This window comes from Amphiura filiformis, unplaced genomic scaffold (genome assembly GCF_039555335.1).
Source record: "Amphiura filiformis unplaced genomic scaffold, Afil_fr2py scaffold_33, whole genome shotgun sequence".
Lineage (NCBI taxonomy): Eukaryota > Metazoa > Echinodermata > Ophiuroidea > Amphilepidida > Amphiuridae > Amphiura > Amphiura filiformis.
In genome coordinates, this window is record NW_027305497.1 from 903,717 (window position 1) to 925,886 (window position 22,170).

Genomic DNA, 22,170 nt, shown 5'->3' on the forward strand with positions numbered 1-22,170 from the left:
GTGTTTATAGTGGGATAATTTCTGACTGGATAGAAATTATACCCAGGGAACCTCTATTATTATCGGGAATTGCCTGTCACACATGATCGCACGCAATTGGTGGGACCTCATCTGCCCAGAACATATTGACCACAGAGAACCTATTCTTGAGAGGGCACTCTATTCACGTGGTTTCTTTTTCAACGCTAAAAGATCACGAATTTTGGTGGTTTGCAAATGAAAAGTGTCCGCACTATCGATTGATTACGTAACTGTTATGAATAATTTATTAGGTTTTTCAATGCAATCGCCTCGACCCATTAATACATATTATCTGTATTATCAAAGTATTGACATTGCTCTTATGAACTGACATCCACCTGTTATACCGCAATGTGCCGCACATCTGCTCCCACTATAAACACGCTCACAGGCGATGGAACACATTTCAAAATTCCGGCAAAGCCTGCATCATTCCTACATTTCAGGTTGGTTAGCTTTTGAGATGTAGGAATGCGTGTAATCGGATTTGTCTATACATTCAAGAATAGTGTAAACCCATAGAGGCCCTGCATGCTTTTATCGATTGGCTCCAAACAAAGGATTTGAACCGGTGTCCTTCACCGTAACGGAATTTACTCTATGACCGTAATCAGGTGGATGTCAGTTCATAAGAGCAATGTCGGGGATTATAGATCACAATTTTTCAATCGATGGGGAGAGATGAGGTCCCACCAGGTCCGACCGAGTCTCCTACACAGGTTACGCTCCCTGTGGAGGGGCGGAACCAAACTGGCTGATGTGGAGACTAAGCCAGTTTGCGTCGGTCTGATACTCGTCTATCTCGTCTTTGACCATGCGCAGATCTGGCTGGTCAGGAAGATATTTAATATTCCGAATTTATAATATGCCTACCAGTTCCACCGTATAACCGATTTGCTAGAGAATATTTGTTACCATGTTTAATAAATTCGTATTAATCGTATAATAAAATGTGGCCAAATGTATATTTGTGTACATAGTGTGTGGATCCACTCTTCTACGGACTTGGCTACTAAGCATGTCGGGAAGGATATGGCGGTATGCTGACCTGGGTCAATATGTTCTGGGCAGATGAGGTCCCACCAATTGCCTGCGACCTTGTGTGCGAGCATGTGTGACAGGCAATTCCCGATAATAATAGAGGTTCCCTGCCGTAATTATGGCGCAGTGTAATCCATTCAATCAAATGTTGTCATTAACCTATTAGATCGTAGTACAGCCTGTCTCAAAAAAAATTGTGCAAGTGAAAAGCGCCCTCTGTGGCAATTAGAAAATACCGTTGTGACATAATGCCCACATCAACGTCACGGGCATAGTCTTAGCTCTCAAATGCCGTTTAGTCTGTTCAATTTGCTTGTTTAAATCTCGAGATATGCTTACTTAACAACGAAAGGGTAAAATCGCAATTGTGCCACTTTTACTAGGGAAGAGGGCTGTACATGTAAATCAATGATGACATCAAGTTTATCAAGAGTTCCTTCGTGAAATCAAAAGAATGTACCGTATCAATTACACAACGATACAAAATTGTTTTTAATGTTTTATCATGATAAAGGTATAATGATTCTCCTTTTCCACTTACGACAAATTAAACGATAAATATTTCACATTCTGCTGTAAAATTAAAAATATGTGCATGTCAATGATTTTACTATGGTAAATACTGTTCTCTTTGTCATTCAAGACATGTTAAAAGACAAACAAATATTGCACACTTATAGGTTAATGAACTTTGACAAGTTCATGAAATTTGACAAATTAATGAAATTTGACAAAATAATGCACGCGCGCTGGTGTTGATGCGTCTAATGCACGAGCCCCGAAGAGGGAATGCATTAGACGCATCAACATCAGCTATCATTGATTTACATGTACAGCCCTATTCCCTAGTAAAAGTGGCACAATTGTGATTTTACCCTTTCGTTGTTAACTAAACATATCTCGAGATTAAAAAGAGAAAATTGAACAGAACAAACGGTATTTGAGAGTTAAGACTGTGCTCTTGACGTTGATGTAAGCATTATGTCACAACGGTATTTTCTAATTGCCAAAGAGGGCGCTTTTCACTTGCACAATTTTTTTTTTGAGACAGGCTGTACATTTGTTATGTGTGTGAGACGAACTGTCACTGTAGATTGCAATCAAGGATGATCTCCTGGATGGGGCAGCTTTAATTAGCATGAGGCCGCATTGATATGTAAATAGCGTATTGTTATTTAAATTTGTGCCCAGACGTATTGAGGGCGACAGTCATGTTATCCAGACGGAGAATGGCTGCATATGCCGGGCATGTCAATTTGCTGAGTGAAGGCTGATAATCACCTTTCTGTATAGGTAATAAGCTAGTATATTTCGTGTACCAGTTGGTTATAACAAAAAATTAGTATCATATTAAATATATTAAATGTATAAACTTTGAAATTTACATGAATTTGAAGAGCATAGCTTCGAAATGTAGCTTAGTCAGGTGATGTGAAATTCTGCTGCGTGACCCCCTCTGCGTGGTAGAATTATATTCACAAAACATTGAATTTAACAGATATTTTTGGTAGCCAACCACGATTTATCAGCATTTAAAATATATGTTAATTAACAAAGATAAATAATAAAGAGTACAAATGGCAATTAACTAGTAAACAAGCCTGAAATTTTAAAATGTTGCCACGTGATTTCCCGAACACATGATATGTCCACATGTGACCACTATTCATATTTACCGTAAATATTTGGAGTATGCTTGCACATCATGCACATACACTGTGCATTTCTTTACTTCCGTATAAAATCAATAATTCATGCTGGGAGCCAAGTAACATTGTCTGCTCAGTGCAAATTGGTATTTTATTTTACTTGAGAGCATAATAGAAATACATAAAGACGAATAAGGCGCCATGATGGAAGGTCAGGTCGGGTATCAAAGGTTATTATAACTTAAATACTACTTGTATTTCCCACCTTGCCTCTGTCACATATTTCCTTCATATTATTGACAGCAAGTCCTAATTTTGACTTTGCTATTGCAAAATGTCATTTCATATCAAATTAGTAGACTTTCTTTGAAAAACATATCACTGGTGCCTGATGGGAATACCCGTCCGCCATTTCATTAAACTGGATCGTTTTCGCCTGTTTTGTGCCCAGATGTATTGGGGCGCGCGCTATGCTCTCATTGAACAGGCAAAGTTCGCAAAACTAACAACGTTGTTATTTGCCAAACTCAATTAACATGATCCAAGGGGTCGAACATGAATTATTCATAACGAGCTATAACAGATCGATAACTGGCCTCACTTTCTAGCTAGTAAACCAGCTGAATTTTTCATAGATTTTGCGTTGCTAATAGAACAACCGTGAATTTAGTGTCACCCCCTTGTTGAAATCATATTTGTTATTTACGGGATGATACACAACCTCTATTGCTATGATAATTAATCTTGTTACATCACTACTTTTATGGCGAATAAATATCCACTAGTCTGTGAGCGTGTTTATAGTGGGAGCAGATGTGCGGTACATTGCGGTACAATTTCTACCCGGTTAGAGATTATCTGGATACTTGCCCACTATAAACACTAGCAGTATTATGTATGTACGGTGCATCGATATCCTTCTCAACCGAAGGATATTGTGGCGAGATATTCCCACTATAAACACACCAGTATAAATTGTGTGCGGTATTACCGGAAGTAGGAGCTTCTTCATGATGCGTAGGATGAGCGCAGGACATTCGGAACGATTCTCACCCCCACGAGTTATCAAAACAGAAGCTACATGCAAGGGGGTGACACTAAATTCACGGTTGTTCTATTAGCAACGCAAAATCTATGAAACATTCAGCTGGTTTACTAGCTAGAAAGTGAGGCCAGTTATCGATCCGTTATAGCTCGTTATGAATAATTCATGTTCGACCCCTTGGATCATGTTAAATGAGTTTGGCAAATAACAACGTTGTTAGTTTTGCGAACTTTGCCTGTTCAATGAGAGTATAGCGCGCCCCCAATACATCTGGGCACAAACCAGGCGAAAACGATCCAGTTTAATGAAATGGCGGACGGGTATTCCCATCAGGCACCAGTGATATGTTTTTTCAAAGAAAGTCTACTAATTTGATATGAAATGACATTTTGCAATAGCAAAGTCAAAATTAGGACTTGCTGTCAATAATATGAAGGAAATATGTGACAGAGACAAGGTGGGAAATACAAGTAGTATTTAAGTTATAATAACCTTTGATGCCCGACCTGACCTTCCATCATGGCGCCATGATTCGTCTTATGTATTTCTATTATGCTCTCAAGTAAAATAAAATACCAATCTGCACTGAGCAGACAATGTTACTTGGCTCCCAGCATGAATTATTGATTTTATACGGAGGTAAAGAAATGCACAGTGTATGTGCATGATGTGCAAGCATACTCAAAATATTTACGGTAAATCTGAATAGTGGTCACATATTGACATATCATGTGTTCGGGAAATCACGTGGCAACATTTTAAGATTTCAGGCTTGTTTACTTGTTAATTGCCATTTGTACTCTTTATTATTTATCTTTGTTAATTAACATATATTTTAAATGCTGATAAATCGTGGTTGGCTGCCCATGATATCTGTTAAATTCAATGTTTTATGAATATAATTCTACCACGCAGAGGGGGTCACGCAGCAGAATTTCACATCACCTGAGCTATATTTCGAAGCTCTGCTCTTCAAATTCATGTAACTTTCAAAGTTTATACATTTAATATATTTAATATGATACTAATTTTTTGTTATAACCAACTGGTACACGAAATATACTAGCTTATTACCTGTACAGAAAGGTGATTATCAGCCTTCACTCAGCAAATTGACATGCCCGGCATATGCAGCCATTCTCCGTCTGGATTACATGACTGTCGCCCTCAATACGTCTGGGCACAAATTTAAATAACAATACGCTATTTACATATCAATGCGGCCTCATGCTAATTAAAGCTGCCCCATCCAGGAGTTCATCTATGCTACATGTTCACCGCAGGCTCACCGCCATGATCATATTGTTGAATAGGCTGTTTATAGCTCGCGCCACAATATTTACACATTCCCCGTGTGACCCCGGGGTCATTGCAAATGTACGATAATGTTAGTCGGTATATAATTTGTGCGGTAACTGTGTCTCACTATAAACAGCAAGGGTATCGGTATATATACAAGAATTATCGTGTACGGTATACTCAAAATGCGGTATATTCACTATAAACACGCTCTGTATCACAGAGCGTGTTTATAGTGGGAGCAGATGTGCGGTACATTGCGGTACAATTCCTACCCGGTTAGAGAGCGTGTTTATAGACCACTTGACATCACTGTTTATCAACAAAGGCGAGGGACTCGTCTGTCGATATGCTTGACCAAGCCGCCACACTGTTCAATGGCTTTCTTGTACTATATGAAATGTGGCGGGCGATTTAAAATACACATGCCCTTAGCAAACTACGATGCGTACGCACACTGCAGGGCAGAGAACAATAAAAATTGCCATAATGCGCGCGCATACTGCCGGGCAATGACGTCACATGCCAAGTGGTCTATAGTGAGACAATCTTTCCGTTATTTAGCTAAACTACCGCGTAGTCTAGATTTGCAATGGTTAGTAAAACATAAACAAATATAGACTGCGTGGCAGTCCAGCTAAATACCGTATAATCTGGCTCACTATAAACACGCTCAGAGATTATCCGGATATTTGCCCACTATAAACACTAGCAGTATAATATGTATGTACGGTACATCGATATCCTTCTCAACCGAAGGATATTGTGGCGAGATATTCCCACTATAAACGAACCAGTATAAATTGTGTGCGGTATTACCAGAAGTAGGGGCTTCTTCATGATTCGTAGGATGCGCGCAGGACATTCGGAATGATTCTCACCCAAGAGTTATCAAAACAGAAGCTACATATTCACCGCCATGATCATATTGTTGAATGGGCTGTTTATAACTCGCGCCACAATATTTACACATTCCCCGTGTGACCTCGGGGCTATTGCAAATGTACGATAATGTTAGTTGGTATATAATTTGTGCTGTAACATTGAGCGTGTTTATAGTGAATATACCGCATTTTGAGTATGCCGTATACGATAATCCTTGTATATGTACCGATACCCTTGCTGTTTATAGTGAGACACAGAGCGTGTTTATAGTGAATATACCGCATTTTGAGTATACCGTACACGATAATCCTTGTAATATGTACCAATACTCTTGCTGTTTATAGTGAGACACAGTTACCGCACAAATTATATACCAACTAACATTTGCAATGACCCCGAGGTCACACAGGGAATGTGTAAATATTGTGGCGCGAGCTATAAACAGCCCATTCAACAATATGATCATGGCGGCAAACATGTAGCTTCTGTTTTGATTACTATTGCGGGGTGAGAATCGTTCCGAATATCCTGCGCACATCGTACGCATCATGAAGAAGCTCCTACTTCCGGTAATACCGCACACAATTTATACTGGTGTGTTTATAGTGGGAATATGTCGCCACAATATCCTTCGGTTGAGAAGGATATCGATGTACCGTACATACATATACTGCTAGTGTTTATAGTGGGCAAGTATCCGGATAATCTCTAACCGGGTAGAAATTGTACCGCAATGTACCGCACATCTGCTCCCACTATAAACACGCTCAATGTTACCGCACAAATTATATACCAACTAACATTATCGTACATTTGCAATGACCCCGAGGTCACACGAGGAATGTGTAAATATTGTGGCGCGAGCTATAAACAGCCCATTCAACAATATGATCATGGCGGTGAACATGTAGCTTCTGTTTTGATAACTCTTGGGCAAATGTTGGGGGTGAGAATCGTTCCGAATGTCCTGCGCGTATCCTGCGCATCATGAAGAAGCTCCTACTTCCGGTAATACCGCACACAATTTATACTGGTGTGTTTATAGTGGGAATATCTCGCCACAATATCCTTTGGTTGAGAAGGATATCGATGTACCGTACATACATATACTGCTAGTGTTTATAGTGGGCGAGTATCCGGATAATCTCTAATCGGGTAGAAATTGTACCGCAATTATGCCCTCACTCATATTTTACAAAAGTGCGACTATTTCTGAACATCTAACCTAGCTGTAATTTTAGGTCATGTTAGAGAAATATATTTGCTAGAAGTTTGGAGAATACTTTAAATATTGGCCGGTTATTTTCACACAGTGATCTAGGCAAATGCATATACTTCTAAAATACGCTATTTGTAAAGGTCGCGCGTCAATTGTGAGAGCACTGTGTATTGTGTATAGGAAAACGGACAGTAACTGCAGTATGACTAGATATGTCCCTTTAAGTTAATTTTCTAACAAGGTTCAACTTTCTGACGGTGCGGTAGGGGAACTCGGTGCGAAGTGGAACACAGGACAAGACAAAACACCCCCATACAGTTATGTATATGTTGTCCTCAATATACAAGCTAATGTATTTAGAACACTGCATGGATCTAGCATTGTTTGTGATAGGGGGCGTGCCTGGACCATTTTCTCAGGGAGGAGGGGGTTGACGAGAAATAAATTTTGCTAGTATATGACCGGATTTACCTTTTGCTGGCCCCTGGGAACGGCAACATGATTGCCATCCCTGATTCTTCGGATAGAAGGAACCCTCCCCCACAACTGTAACCCGCAAGTTTTTTCCAAGCTGTCCTCATAATTCCTTTACCAGAAAAAGTGCACGGACATTTGATAAACATTATAAATTTGCTATTTCAATGCCACATTCAGAGAGGGATGTACCGGCGTAACCGAACCAGGGTAAAATTTCCAAATCGCCCCACCGATTGCAATTTCTATGCTAATGAACAAAATTGAGGACAATTATTGTGTCCTGAAATCGTGCCAAAGGAAGTCTAGATGCATAGGCCTTTTACAACTTTTGGTGAGTTCAGTCCAGGTATTTTGATCCAATTCACGAGTCTTGCTTTTTCCCCAGCAAACACAAAACGTTTTCGACATCATTCGCAAAAGTTTATAAAAGGTTGTCAGAAAACGTTTAAATGTCGGGTTATATAAAGGGTATATTGAGAGTATAAAACGTTTTCATAAACCTTAAAAAACAGAAAACAAAAATGTTTTACAGAAAACGTTTAAATGTCGGGTTATATAAAGGGTATAAAAACGTTTTAATAACATTCCAAAAACATTCTTGAAAACTTGATACAAAACATTCTAAACAGAATGTTATTTTGGGGTTGAAAAATATTTTGCGAAAAATGTTTGCCCAAAATATTTTCAATAACGTGTCAAAAGCGTTTTCATGACCTTTATATAACCCGACATTTAAATGTTATTAAAAGGTTTTGAAAAAAAAACATTTTAAGAACATTTCTGTGTTTGCTGGGTTCAAATATTTTAACATAATGTTATTTAAGTATTGACACAATATTTGGCAAAATGTTTGCAAAATTACTTTACAATAACATTTTTTGAAAACATTTAAAAATATTGTTGTAGTGTGTTTTCATACAAAACGTTTTAAAACGTTATCATGACCTTTATATAACCCGACATTTTAATGTTATTAAAACGTTTTTACCTAAACCAAAAGCCAAAATATAACTTATTTAAAACGTTTTTAAAACATTTTTGTGTTTGCTGGGTCCATGCATCAGAGGAGATGCCCTAGCACTCATATTTATGATTTACATAATAGAAAGGATGTAATCATAACTCATTTTTGAGATTCGGTTTCAAGTTCGAGATAAAAAAAAAGGAATTATAAGAGGACGTCCCGCAGATCTACTTACAGAATGGCTTTACCGAGCAAAATTCGCGCGGAACGCGCGGTATCGCCTCGTAGCACAGTGGTATAAGTTAAATAAGAGGAAATAATAATGGTAATAAACTCGTGCAATAAAACTGAACACCGTGCAATCGGGTACAGGGCGTTAGTCCGACACGCCGCTAGTCCGACACTCCGCTAGTCCGACACGCCGCTAGTCCGAAACTGAAATGCACTGCACCAGTCCGACACGCCGCTAGTCCGAAACTAAAATACACTCTGCCAGTCCGACACGCTGCTAGTCCGAAATTGAAAACCACTGCGCTAGTCCGAATCTGGAAAACACTCCTTCAGTCCGACACTGCGCTAAAACACACTGCGCTAATCCAAAACTGAAAACCATTGCGCTAGTCTGAATTTAAAAAACACTGCGCTAGTCCGAATTTGAATTGGGGGAAACACTGCGCTAGTCTGATATTCGGACTAGCGCAGTGTTTTTCAGATTCGGACTAGCGCAGTGTTTTTCAGATTCGGACTAGCGCTGTAGTTTTCAGTTTCGGACTAGCGCCATGGTTTTCAGTTTCGGACTAGCGCAGTGTCGGACTGAAGAAGTGTTTTCCAAATGAAGCGCAATGTATTTCGGATTCGGACTAGCGGCGTGTTGGACTGAAAACTGTGTTTTTAGATTCGGACTAGCGGCGTGTCGGACTGTTGCAGTGGTTTTCATTTTCGGACTAGCGCATGCTTTTTTCGGACAAACGCCGTGCTTTTCATTTTCGGACTGACGCACCTCTAAGTATAGGGAATTTGTGTTATTGGACTAGCGGCGTGTCGGACTAGCGGTGTGTCGGACTAGCGGCGTGTCGGACTGAGCGATGCACCCCATGTTGACTACGGAAGCTAGCAGCCCCACCCCGCTCATCATGGCTGTCGTTCATCAAAGGCTGTTGGCAGACGAAGGGCGTTGGTTAAAAATGGGGTTAACAGTAGGCAAATTAGTGTGCACTTCTTATGCAGAATGAAGAAATAATAAATACATGTAGTGCAAGTACATTCAATATTAGATGTGACCTTTCCATTTTTGCATGGTGACTTTGCGAAATTGAATGATATTGATATTTAAAACCTTAAAAGCGTGTTCAATATTCATTTTTAATAGAATTTTGGATCATTTATTTGAATCGAAAATTCTCTTCATTTTGAATAAATTCTCTTAACTTGTTTCCCTCGTACACCTATTCAAAATTTGAATATATTCGAATTATTTTTGACAAGGTTATTTTGATTTGTGGTTTTCCTTAAGGGATCTAAAATGAGCGTTTATGGCGTTTCGACAGTATTTTTTGTGGGACATGAGAGCATCTCAGACGTATCGAATTGCATTCTGAATACGAAGCATGTCTTTCTGATATCCAATATTTTTCATTTTTGTAAATTACAATATAATACAAATTTTATGACAAAATATAAAAATTGATATTTTTCAAATTTTGATATATAACAGTCCTCGAAGTAAATTTCATAAATCTAATGATATATTCTTAAAGTGTATGTAGCTGGGAGGAAAAGCCGACGATCAATTGAAAATTTTGACCTTTCATATTGAAGATATGGATTTTTTCCCAAAAAGACCTAATTTTTTTGGTGTTTTGGGAAAAAAATCCATATCTTCAATACGAAAGGTCAAAATTTTCAATTGATCGTCGGCCTTTCATCCCACCTACATACACTTTAAGTATAAATCATCAGATTTATAAAGTTTACTTCGAGTACTGTAAAATATCAAAAATATCAATTTTTAATGATTTGTCATAAAATGTGTATTACGTTGTGAATTTCAAAAAATCAAAATTATTTGATATCAGAAGGACATTCTTCGTATTCAGAATGCAATTCGATAGGTCTGATGTGCTCTCATGTCCCACAATAAATACTGTCCAAACGTTCATACCCCAGCCCTTAAACAAACAGATATAGCACTTATATCACTTACCAAAAGTAATCGCCAGATAAAACACGAGCATGGTTTAAATGTTCAAGTTTGCAGCCATGATGGCCATGTCAGAGAAATGATATGTTGTAAAAGGGATCAAGCTGTTATAGCTGTGTTTACTGCAATGCAATACACGGTATTACTCAATCCTGTATTATAGCACTGGAAGTTTTGCAGGTTTCGGGAAATACAGCATCCTCAAATTACTGCAATGAACATCCGAAACGGAAACTGTTCCTGTTCAATTTCACAACATGTTTAAGCTTACCTATAATTAAATTAGGAAATTCTTGGCCAAACTGGAACATGCGCGTTGCGTCCATGTAGTGTACTTAGCGTGTACGCAGTGTAAGGCGCGTGTATACTTTCTTCTGTACCGCGCTATATTCGCGTGTGTTTATCGCGGAGCCACTAGCGTTCACAGTGTTCCAGTTTGGCCAAGAATTACTTCATTTGATTATAGTAATGTATTCCACGCAAACAAATTAACAGCATTCAAGCACTTATCAATGCAAAATTATGAAAATTGATCTTCATCCGTGGCTTTGTCTTTTTTAAAGAGAGTTTTTGTTTGTTCATCAGCTTTCTTCAATCTCACTATTTGACACGTGGGTACTATTGAGTGTTTCAAGACCACGATCAGGAGGTATTCAGTGTCTCAGAATTAAGCCAGGTTTTTCCCCCCTATAAGGTCACTTCGAAAGGAGACACTTTTGGGCAGGTTATCAATTTTGAGGTTTTTACATATCTTAAATATAGAGATATTTTGCTCCACAGCGTCGTTTTCCCCAATGAAATCGAACATTCCTTAGCGAAGATATTGAGTTCGTAAGTTATGGTATTATAAAATTGGAAATTGAGATATCGGCCTTTAAAAATATTATTGACAATGTTGAGAGTAGGAATTACCTGGCAAAATGTCTCAAAAAATACAATATGCCAGTTATATTCAGGTCTGAAACTATCATACAATATTTTAGACATTAAAAATATCACAAATTCGCGACAAACCAAAATTGTGAAAAATCACCCCCAGGTAGATTTTTTGCTATTTCTCCATTTACGGTCCTGCCCAAAAGTGTCTCCTTTTGACATGACACGTCACATATTTGCATTTTTAACTTTTGGCCCCTGTGTGGCCAAAAAAAAATGACCACCCCCAAGATTTGACTTTTTTGCTTATAACTTAAGAACGATATGTCACAGGTAGGTGAAACTACACTTTTCCTGAATACTTGAAATGAGAGAAATAATGTAGTATATGCCTTTTAACAAAATTTTGAGTAACTTTGAAATTTGACCACTGTGTTGATCTTTGACCTTGAAAATGGCCGAAGTGTCGGGAATTATTTTTTGTTAACATCTTGAATATGTTATTGGACCATAAAAGGAAGCTAACAAGATTGGTTTGGTAGAGTCCGAGGGGTGACCATTAAACCCTGGTATATACCGGACTAATGTATGCGGCCTACTGTTCCTCTCCCACTCTGAACTGACCCATTCTGATTGGTTCTCAAGTGTTGGTCTTACTCAGGTCTGATTCTATTAAGTATCAGTTGGTTGAAAGTTTTGTCCACGATCTACTCTACTCTATCTAATTTCTATGATGTGATCCCCTGATTTAGGAATTATGATGAGATTAAGGACGGACCACTGTTGGCCTCTCCCTTTCAGTAATGTGTTGTTACAGAAACTCAGCACTAAGTCACTCTGACAGGCTTGCCATTACACACGGTTTACTACAAACCCACAGCTTCGCACAGCTTTCTTTTGTATTCTTCTAGCCACCCCAACAAATGCGAGCAATCCATTCCTTATCCACAGTTTAGACGCCTTCACCGCATCTGCAGTAATGTCAGTGACTTTGTGAACAACTTGGATGAAATGGCCACATTCTTCCAAAAGCGCAACTACCCTCACAACATCATTAACTCATCTGCAGAACGCATTCGTCACACAGATAGAGACACAGCACTGGAACCATCTGCTTCTAGAGAAAATAATATGGACAGAATCCCTCTGGTCATGAACTATTATCCTAGCAATTTCCCATCCAGACAGTGGCGTAGCTGCCGGGGGGGCAGGGGGGCGATCGTCCCCTGGCAAAAATTGCCTATTTGGGCCCCCGCCCCCTAGTGCAAGGAAAAAAGAGGAAAAGGAGGAAGAGAGAGGAAAAAAGAGAGAAGAGAGAGGGGGAAAGAGGGAGAGGAGGGAAAGAGATATATTGGAATCCATACGATATGCAATACCATACGATTATTATCAAAAAGCCTGGCAAAATTGTCTATTTGGGCCCCCGGTCCCCTAGTTTGGGCCCGCCCCATACAGGCTTGCCCCCCTGGAAAAATCCCAGCTACGCCGCTGTATCCAGAACATCATCTTCAGGAACTTCAACATTCTGCGAACCCATTCTAGCACCAACGACATCTTCAGCAACCCTCCCCTTACGTGATCGCGAACACAATATCAGAAATCACGTGGTTCGTGCTTCAGACCTGGCACCAATCCTTGTAAGAGATCACGATGTAAGTGCTGCACCCATGTACTTCAGGTCCCTTATGTTAAACGCCACATCACCTCCAGATTCACCTGTACATCTGAGAATTGATTTATGCCATTATTTGCAAACAATGACAACGTCTATATTGGTGAAACCAAAACTCATCTGTCTGTCCGCCTTTCCGCACATCGTAGGTCAATTGAGAACAATGAACCTGGTAAATCAGTTGCCGCACATTTTAACAGGCAGAACCACGGTTTGGAAGATGTTAACATCACCGGTATATTATATAGTTAGACTATCTTTTGAATAAAGTGCTCAATCCCAAAAGGGAGAGCGTAAAAAAATTCAAAGAACAGACCTTACAGAATAAGCAAGTTCGATAATTCAGAACAGAGTGCACTGTGGGTAAAAGTCTGTCGGGATATCACAGCCAGGCCTCACACAGTATTTCAATGGTGACGAACTTTGCACTTTTAAAAAAACCTTTTTAATTTTTTTTGCCAGTTGTTGGGTCTGATTGTCCCCATAGAACTCTTATATAACAAACAAAGATAGTTAGAACCTACCTTGGAAGTACCAACGTTGTAAATGACAAATAAAATCACAGGAATTTCCGATCAGTCAAAGTCCATTCCCACAGCCGTTTATGGGAGGATTGTGTTATTATATCCCCAAGACTGTCCAGGAATATTACCCACAATGCACTCTGTTCTGAATTAGCTTATAGGTAGTCGTTACTCTGAGTTTCATGCTAAAAGGCAATCGTCAAACGACACGATGAAATGCCATGAAGGGACTACCATCTCTTGGGAATTTGATTGAATATACATTCGGTGTCAACACAGCCAAAGTCTATCCCAATTTTGAAAAAAAAAATCGAGCAAATTTTTTTCTTTTTTTTCAAATTTTTTCAAATTTACAATTCAAATTTGCTGAAATAAGAGAATTTGAATGTTTCTACATTACTTTATGGCATTTTAAAGAAAAAATCTGGCAAAAAAAAAAAGGGGTGGGTCATTGGGTAGCCGGACCTGAAAAAGGGGGTAATCGAGGTAGGACTCGTGTATGAATAATAAAAGTTAATAAATGCGTATCACTTGTTGCTTGAGACATTGTAAAAAACAATGAGATGTTGATACGTCTAATACAGACGCAAGTACGCATGCATTAATTATCTTGTACAATTTCACTCCCCCAACAAGTGATACGCATTTACACACCTATAATTTGATCATAGAATAAAAGCCGATTAACTAATAATTCCATGCAATGACCATATCTGAGATTTCGGCATTCAAAGTTCAACAAGAATCCTTAATTTATGGCAATCTAAATAAGCACTCCCGTTTACAGGAATTTTTTATTCAAATACAAACTTGTAAAGTGTCGAAGGTCACAACTTTGTTGACAAAGTGTACAGGTATACAACTAAGTTGTATTTACTCAACTATGATCAAAATATGATTCACTGACACGCGTGTAATTCCAGGCTACGATTTTATTTACGATATTATTTTTTTATCTTGCCTGGATATACCGCATGGTCCTGTGCAGTATAACCATAGATGTAGAACTTTTAACTTATCCAACTGTGGGTTTAATCATAAACGATTTACTAACATTACAAGTTTAATACCGTTTAGCAATGACGGAAGCTGGTATTTGTGCTTGTACCATACGTTGTTCTGTTCTGGTAGTTGCTGTAATATCCATATTACTGTATTTTGCTCTACGGCCAGCAACATTTGTAATAGAGACTGAAGTATTCATACACAGACCAGCGGAAGATGTTTACAAGGGTTTGTCAGACTTACGGAACTCAATCACATACCACAGACACAGGTGAGATACATGTATGATAACACGCATAGGATCTGATGATTATTCTGTCCGATGGAGGACATCATCTCTGGGGTTTTTTTTGTTGCTGTTGTAGATGTTTTTTGTGTGTGATCGAAATAGAGCCACTGAGACACCAGCCAGAATTTAAATACAAAGTGGTTGCTAACTTTGAGGAATAAAAAAAAATAGATCGTAGGCCACTGCAGAAACACTCACTCTTACATGCACTGGATAGTGACTGGATCGTGTAAATATATATTCCAGGCCAGGCCAGGCTAGATTTAATTTGAAACTAAGGGACCGTTCACAAACACTTGTTAGGGGGGGCCTGATGCAAAAAAAATTTCATCGCGAATATTTTATGCCCCCCCCCCTTTCAGATCTCCAAAATTTCAGCCCCCCCTTTTTTTTTTTTGACATGAAAATTATCGGTCAACCCCATAGAAAAGCATATAAATTCAATTTTCCCAGGAAAATTTGTGGTCATTTTTTCAGCCCCCCTCCCTAGGAGGGTCCAAACTTTTAAGGGTTCCCCCTTTTTGCATCAGGCCCCCCTAACAAGTGTTTGCGAACGTTCCCTAATCGCAATCGAATTTATTTTACCAAATTGCATTCGCCCATTGCACTGTTCCGCCATATACAAGGAGAGCCGCGATCTGACAGCATACTAGTATATGAATGGGAACTTGACCAGTCATATAACATTGTATAAAAATTACTTAATTGTGATGCGATCAAGCCAAATCAGTCGGAACTCGGAAATATTGATTTTGAGATATAGCCAAACAAAGGAAATTTTTCCTTTTGTTTCCTCTTGTTTTGGAAACTCTTAAATCATGAAATTGCTCATATCTTTGGAACTGGTTGTTAAATTTCAATGGGGCTTTCTGCAAAATCCAGATATGTAAATGCTTTTTACTATCCTATAGGAAACTGAAAATTTATTATGGCCGAGTTCCGACTGATTTTGCTTGATCGCATCACAATTGTTCCTGTCACGTCTATTGTCAGTTCGAGGTTCTCCTTGCATATCGCGAATGAGGTCACCCATAACACCATACTAAAAGACCCAAGAACTCAATGTAGGTGAAAGACGTCTCATTTGCATGAAACCAAATTATGTCAATGCAGAGATCAAATTTCAAAGTTGGTAAAATCTGGTTTTAAAGCAATGTACGTATTCTTCTCCCTGCGTAGTATTATAGGCAGCGGCTTGTTTTTTGTTGCAAAAATATGGCCCGCACTCAATGTATGTGAAAGACGTCTTATTTGCAAAAAACCAAATTATGGCAATTATGCAGAGGTCAAATTTTAAAGTTGGCAAAATCTGGTCTAAAACCAATGTATTCATCTCTTCTCCCACCCTAATATATAGACGAATCCAACAAGCCAAGTGATGGTCAGAAATCTGTCGGCCATTACTGCGTCCCGTCTGCACCAAATTGCTGTTGTTACTGTCAAACCTGGGTGGATTAAATCCGCTTAAAATCGATGTTAAATTGTATTGTGTTGTAAACTTTCATCATTCTTTTGTCTACGTGTAACACGGGTGATGGAATGCAGTTTAATATCCCCGCCAAAACCACGTCATTTCACATTTTAGGTGGGATAGGCCCAAGGTGGGGCCCATCTATGGCTGCCATTGAGGTGTAGGAACGCGTGAAATTGGATTCGTCTATAGGCAGTGGTTTGGATTTCGGTGCAAATATATGATCCACCCCTTTACACGGGGAATTTTTAGAACGTTTAGTATATAGTGCTCTCCACGAACCTCCATGAAATGTTTTGTGGTGAAAATAAAATCTGTTGCAATTAGTTCCATGTTGAGAGATAACAATGACTAGACTGCCTGGATAAAAACAGACCGGGTAAATGTTATCAAGACCGGTTTCCGCATCTCACTCCCCATGATAGTACTTTTCGAAGGATCCTCTTGAAAGGTGAACTTTTACATGTTCGAACAACTAATTCCGGTTCGGCATTTTATTATTTTAATTTACAGGAATCAAATTGCAGAAATATAAGTCCAATTTTTAACATGTTGTCGCATTGATATCTCTTTTGCAGAAAAGAACTCCATGTTATAGAAGAAAACAAAGATGGAATACCAGAGAAGGTGTACGAAATAACAGATTACATTCCTATATATGGCTCTCTAGAGATCCCGATTACTTATAACGTCACAATGGAATTTACCAAGTAAGTGTATTATTGGTAGGCTTACTTGAAGGAATAAAATTTGCATAAAACAGTGTGAGAGTGTAGTTTACATTGGTCGTCAAAATGATATAATAATTATTTGTAATCTATAATACTCTCTGCTATGCTGTATAAGCTACTTCAAGAAACCAGACATTACAATTTTTATAGTTACCATGCATCAAGCACAAACAAAAAAGGCCAATGAAATTTACAAGTATTGCCGAGAGGAATACATCCCGGGTATACATCATTTGAATTTTACGCTGTATCGTCTTTACCATGGCGACAGTCCTGCATGAAGCACATGTCTGGTAAAAACAATTCTCAACTGTGCCCAATACTTTATCAAACAATGTATTTCATTCAATCATCATCATCAGACATGACAGCAGTGAATGAGTTTAAATGCGTGGATATATTTAAATTTGCAATAATGTATAACAAATAACACTGATACCATTGTATAGGAAATTATCAATGCTGTCATGTAAAGCAGGAAAAAGAAATCAACCCTGAGATAGCGAGATAGTAATATATTTTTATTGATTGAGTAGATTCGGTATACTCAATTGTTCTAATTGACTTTTAATTTTCCAATCTGTATTTCAGACCAAATCGAGAGCTCCGCTGTGATTTCAGCATTAACGCCTATGCCTTAATTGGACGAAATACGTGGTATTTACTTCCGGGTGAAGATCAAAATGGCTCCGGAACGAGATTAAAAGAGGAGTTTGAAATCACGTGTCCGTGGATGTCCAGTCATTTCACTGAGTATACTGCAAGACTAGCACACAATGATCTGCTCTCAAACATTAAAGTGGCGCTTGAACAACGAGTTATTTAAATTAGTTAAAACCGAAAGTTTCATACAAATCTCCAACATGTAGGTCCTAAATACAATCTGACTTCATCAGCTAGCTGCGATGAACAATGCTAGTTGCCAAATGACGAACCCCAAAAGTCAAGTAACATGATGAAAAAGGTTTCTTGAGGAGTATTGGATCTCAAACTTGATGATTTAAATATAGTCCTTTGTCCATCTTTATTGTGGTGTGTGCTGCGTAGTATACTGTACGGCCTAAAAAGATTTGTATTGCCCTTGTTGACCAACCCTAAAACCTGAAATAATAGGGTTGAGTTTTTTTTTTTATATATACAGAGCTTTGTTTCAAAACCCCTTACATCCACTTGATCAATTTTGAGGAAACATCAAAAATCATCAACAAAAGTACTGATATACAGGGGTTTGCAACATAAGCAGTTTTTGGCAGGATGCTTAGGTAGGATGAGCATCCCACCAAAAACTGCTTTGGTTGAAAACCCTCTTATATCAGTGATTTTTCGGATGATTTTTTGATGTGTTCTCAAAATTGCTCAAGTGGATGTAAGGGGTTTTGAAAGAAAGCTCTTCATTATACAATTTATATTTGAATTTTTATATTTGGTATAAAATACACAACATTGTTGTGCCTGTTTGTAATTCGTACTACACAACTCTGATATGATAGCAAACAAGTCTAAGAAACCCTACAAATCATTGTTTACCATGGTTTTTGTGGTGAACTTGCATTTCTTGATTATTGTATGTTGCAAAAAAACAAGAACAATAACAACAAAACCCGACAAACAGACTTTCGAGCTCCAAGGACAATATAAATCTTGTTTTAGGCCTAAGCAGTGTTCAGGATTCTTGTAAATGAAGAAAGCTTAACAATCAACCTTTCTTCTTGTTCACGCAACGCAATATTACATCATTCGCCTGGTCTAATATGCGTGGAATTATTCAGCATTCAAATTTCTCTTACATATGAACAAGATCTTGGTCAGATGTCTAGGTATAGGGTCCACTACTTATAAGTTTCCCCTAAATACTTTTTAAAATAAGTCGAAAATTCATTTACGAAATGTAAAAATATATGTATATCCCTATTTGTTTTACCCCTGTGGACCAATTTATAGCGTCACGCATCATTGCGTTCAGTCACAATTGTTACTTGTTTAATAAAAGAGGCCGTTTTAAAAGTTGCACCTGTGTCCATAGCAGTCAGGTTTTCTTTAACAAACACATAAATAACCTATACTCCTATGGACTAAGATGCAACTTTAAACGCTGTTTAAAACGGCTTTTTTTTAACATAATGAACCATTGGGACTGAACGCAATGACGTGTGACGCTATAATTTGGTCCATGTGTAAAACAAATACGGCTGCACATATATTTCTACACGTTTGCATTTCGTTAATATGTTTCGATTTATTTTAAAAAAGTATTTAGGGGGGAGCTTATAAGTTGTGGACCCTATATTACAAATACATCTAATTTCCTTTACAAAAAATATGAATTACATGACCTGCTCCGTTTTAGTAGAATGTGAAAGTTGAAGGTAAAAAATTACAATGACATAGAGGTTGCATAATTCTATGTCGATTTAGATGCAAATTTATTCAGTGCAAATTGGACCTTTTGTTTATTTGTGTACTGTATATATACCCAAGAGACACGGTCTAGGCACACTGATTGACTCCCCCAATGGTGTTCAATGTTGGAGGAATCAACACTATCTGACTATAGAAAATAGAAGAATTGCCAAAAGAATTTTTCAAAGTCGATTTTTAAAAGAAGAATTTTATGTCAAGGCATGCATGTGTACGAACAGACAAAGTGGCAGGGTTTCCCGTCTTGGCCAGAGAGTTCGACAGGGTTGCAGCATTGTAGCATTGGCAACTGGGATGGATGACTGTCTATTGAAAGATGACAGTTAAGCAATAAGGTACCGGATGACGCCACCCTTTTAGCCACTAGCCATGACGAACTTCAAGATATACTGTTAAGGTGAATCAAGAGACATGGCTCTGTATATTATCGTAGCCAAAAGCTAGGATTTATAATGGTCATTTGGTAAAATTCAGCAGTTAGACCATCATATAATAGATGACGTGGAGGCTCAAAAAATCTCTCAGTTTAACTGTTTTGGAGCTGAAACCACTGTGGAAGGCAGATGAAAATCAGAAGACGGGCAGCAAATTGTAATAAATTGTCCAGGACAGACCAATGTGTTGCTATATACACGTAATAAAAGCAATAAAACACGTCTTTTTCAGGTACTTTTCTTCTCTATCGCAACATTTTGATGTGAGTCGTACATCCTAACTATGGCATATTGTTGGTGCTGGCGCTGAATGCTAATGTTTTAACATTAGCAATATTGTGAGATTGCGATTTCCAAACGTACGTATCGAACGCCCGTGTAATCTATTCAAAATCACTCTCATGTAACGGGATTTTGAATAGATTGCACGGGCGATTGATACGTACGTTTGGAAATCGCAATCTCTCTAACAACTCAAAATGATCACAATAATAACAGATTTACGTTGGCGACCTGTTAACATTTCTATATAATCGGACTACAATACACATAAATATAAACACAATTATATTCTTTGAAATATATAAGCGTTCAACTTGATTCTGGTTTTAAATATTTAGATTATTAATTTAAAGTGCTATTTGTTGATTTTTGCAGCATGCCTTGATAATGATAGGGACAGCGGAAGTGAGAAAATATTTCTCTTATCTTGTACATTCAAACTGGTAATACCTTCCCAGATAGCCTTTCTATAGAAGGGACTGCAACCAATATAAATTAAGGGATTGCATGTGGCGTTTATAAACACTAAAGTGCGTCCAATGATAACCAGACTACCGTAAAACGCTGGAGAAAATAATTCTGCTCCAGTGAGATGGCGTATGATGTAATGTAGATCAGCAAGGCGTGATGGGCTTTGACATATAAAGAAAACCCAACCCATTGATGATCAGAAGCCGTGCAACTTGGTTTCGAACTTTGTTCGGATTACCTGACATCCTGGTCTCATGGTCGTCACTTGTTTGCATCCTGTTTCCAAGAGTGTACACAATCCTACTATACATGTAAAAGTTAATAGGAAAAACCAGGAAGAATGGTAAAGTCTGGACTATTTCTGACGATACTGGTATTATGGGGTGTACAGCTAAACACATTTTGCGAATTTTAGGGTATGATGAATAAGGTTTTTCGTCAGAAGGCCAAATAATGCATTGGATGTGTAAATTTGAAAAACGAAGAACTCCGTACGATGCAATGATAAAACTGGTGATCCAAATGATGCATACTATTTTAGTGTTACGTTTCTTATCGGCTATGACGCGTAACTTCAAAGGATAACATATAGCGTAAAACCGCTCAGCAGTAACTGATGTAAGTAGAAGCAGTGACGCCGTGTAGGTTAAAAGAAGTGGAAATATGGACGCAAAGCAACCAACCCAAGACTGAAATGCTACGTCAAATCTCAGCGGCGACGCGTTGTAATGCCACATGTAACTCGAAGTCGAAACGGTGATGAAGAAGGCGTCGCAGACGGCAACCTGTACTAGGTACACATTGGTGATGGTACGCATTCGTGGTATGCGTGCTACTGCGATGAGAAATGCAACGTTACCAAGAAAACCTATGACCAATACACATGGCATTATGGTTGTGATAAAAAGACGTTCTGTTTTGGAGTAAAAAGCTGTTTCAGCCTTTTCGACCACAGATAAGTTGTTGACGTCAGAGCAGTTCATTTTGTTTACAATGGTTTATGGCAGTTCAGTAGCTTCAGCGACAAGTTGTGTGGCTTCAGATTGTCCTAACATTAGTGAAATAGTCTCGCTCTTAAATGATTGGGAATATCTCGAATCCCAAAATGAGCAGTCTCCAAAGTATCATTAAAACTCGAAATTGCAATTTGATGGCCGTGGTGATTTTCATTTAGTGCTGATGACGACCGTCCTAAAA

At 38.4% G+C, this 22,170-nt stretch overlaps 2 protein-coding genes and 1 long non-coding RNA gene across 3 annotated transcripts; 2 read left to right on the forward strand and 1 right to left on the reverse strand.

The window, feature by feature from the left end:
• Positions 1–631: 631 nt before the first annotated feature.
• LOC140143947 (uncharacterized) lies at positions 632–986 on the forward strand. Its single transcript, XR_011857813.1, has 2 exons — positions 632–707; positions 741–986. It is a non-coding gene; the product is annotated as an uncharacterized lncRNA (long non-coding RNA).
• A 13,965-nt stretch (positions 987–14,951) lies between these two features.
• Positions 14,952–18,607, forward strand: LOC140143941 (uncharacterized). Its single transcript, XM_072165779.1, has 3 exons — positions 14,952–15,148; positions 17,216–17,347; positions 17,960–18,607. The coding sequence occupies exons 1-3, from the start codon at positions 14,952–14,954 to the stop codon at positions 18,192–18,194; spliced, it is 564 nt and encodes a 187-aa protein (XP_072021880.1). The 3' UTR covers positions 18,195–18,607.
• Positions 18,608–20,857: 2,250 nt separating this feature from the next.
• LOC140143942 (neuropeptides capa receptor-like) lies at positions 20,858–21,956 on the reverse strand. Its single transcript, XM_072165780.1, is given in 2 exon segments — positions 20,858–21,154; positions 21,156–21,956. Coding segments are annotated over 2 exon segments (1,098 nt in total).
• Between the last annotated feature and the right edge of the window lie 214 nt (positions 21,957–22,170).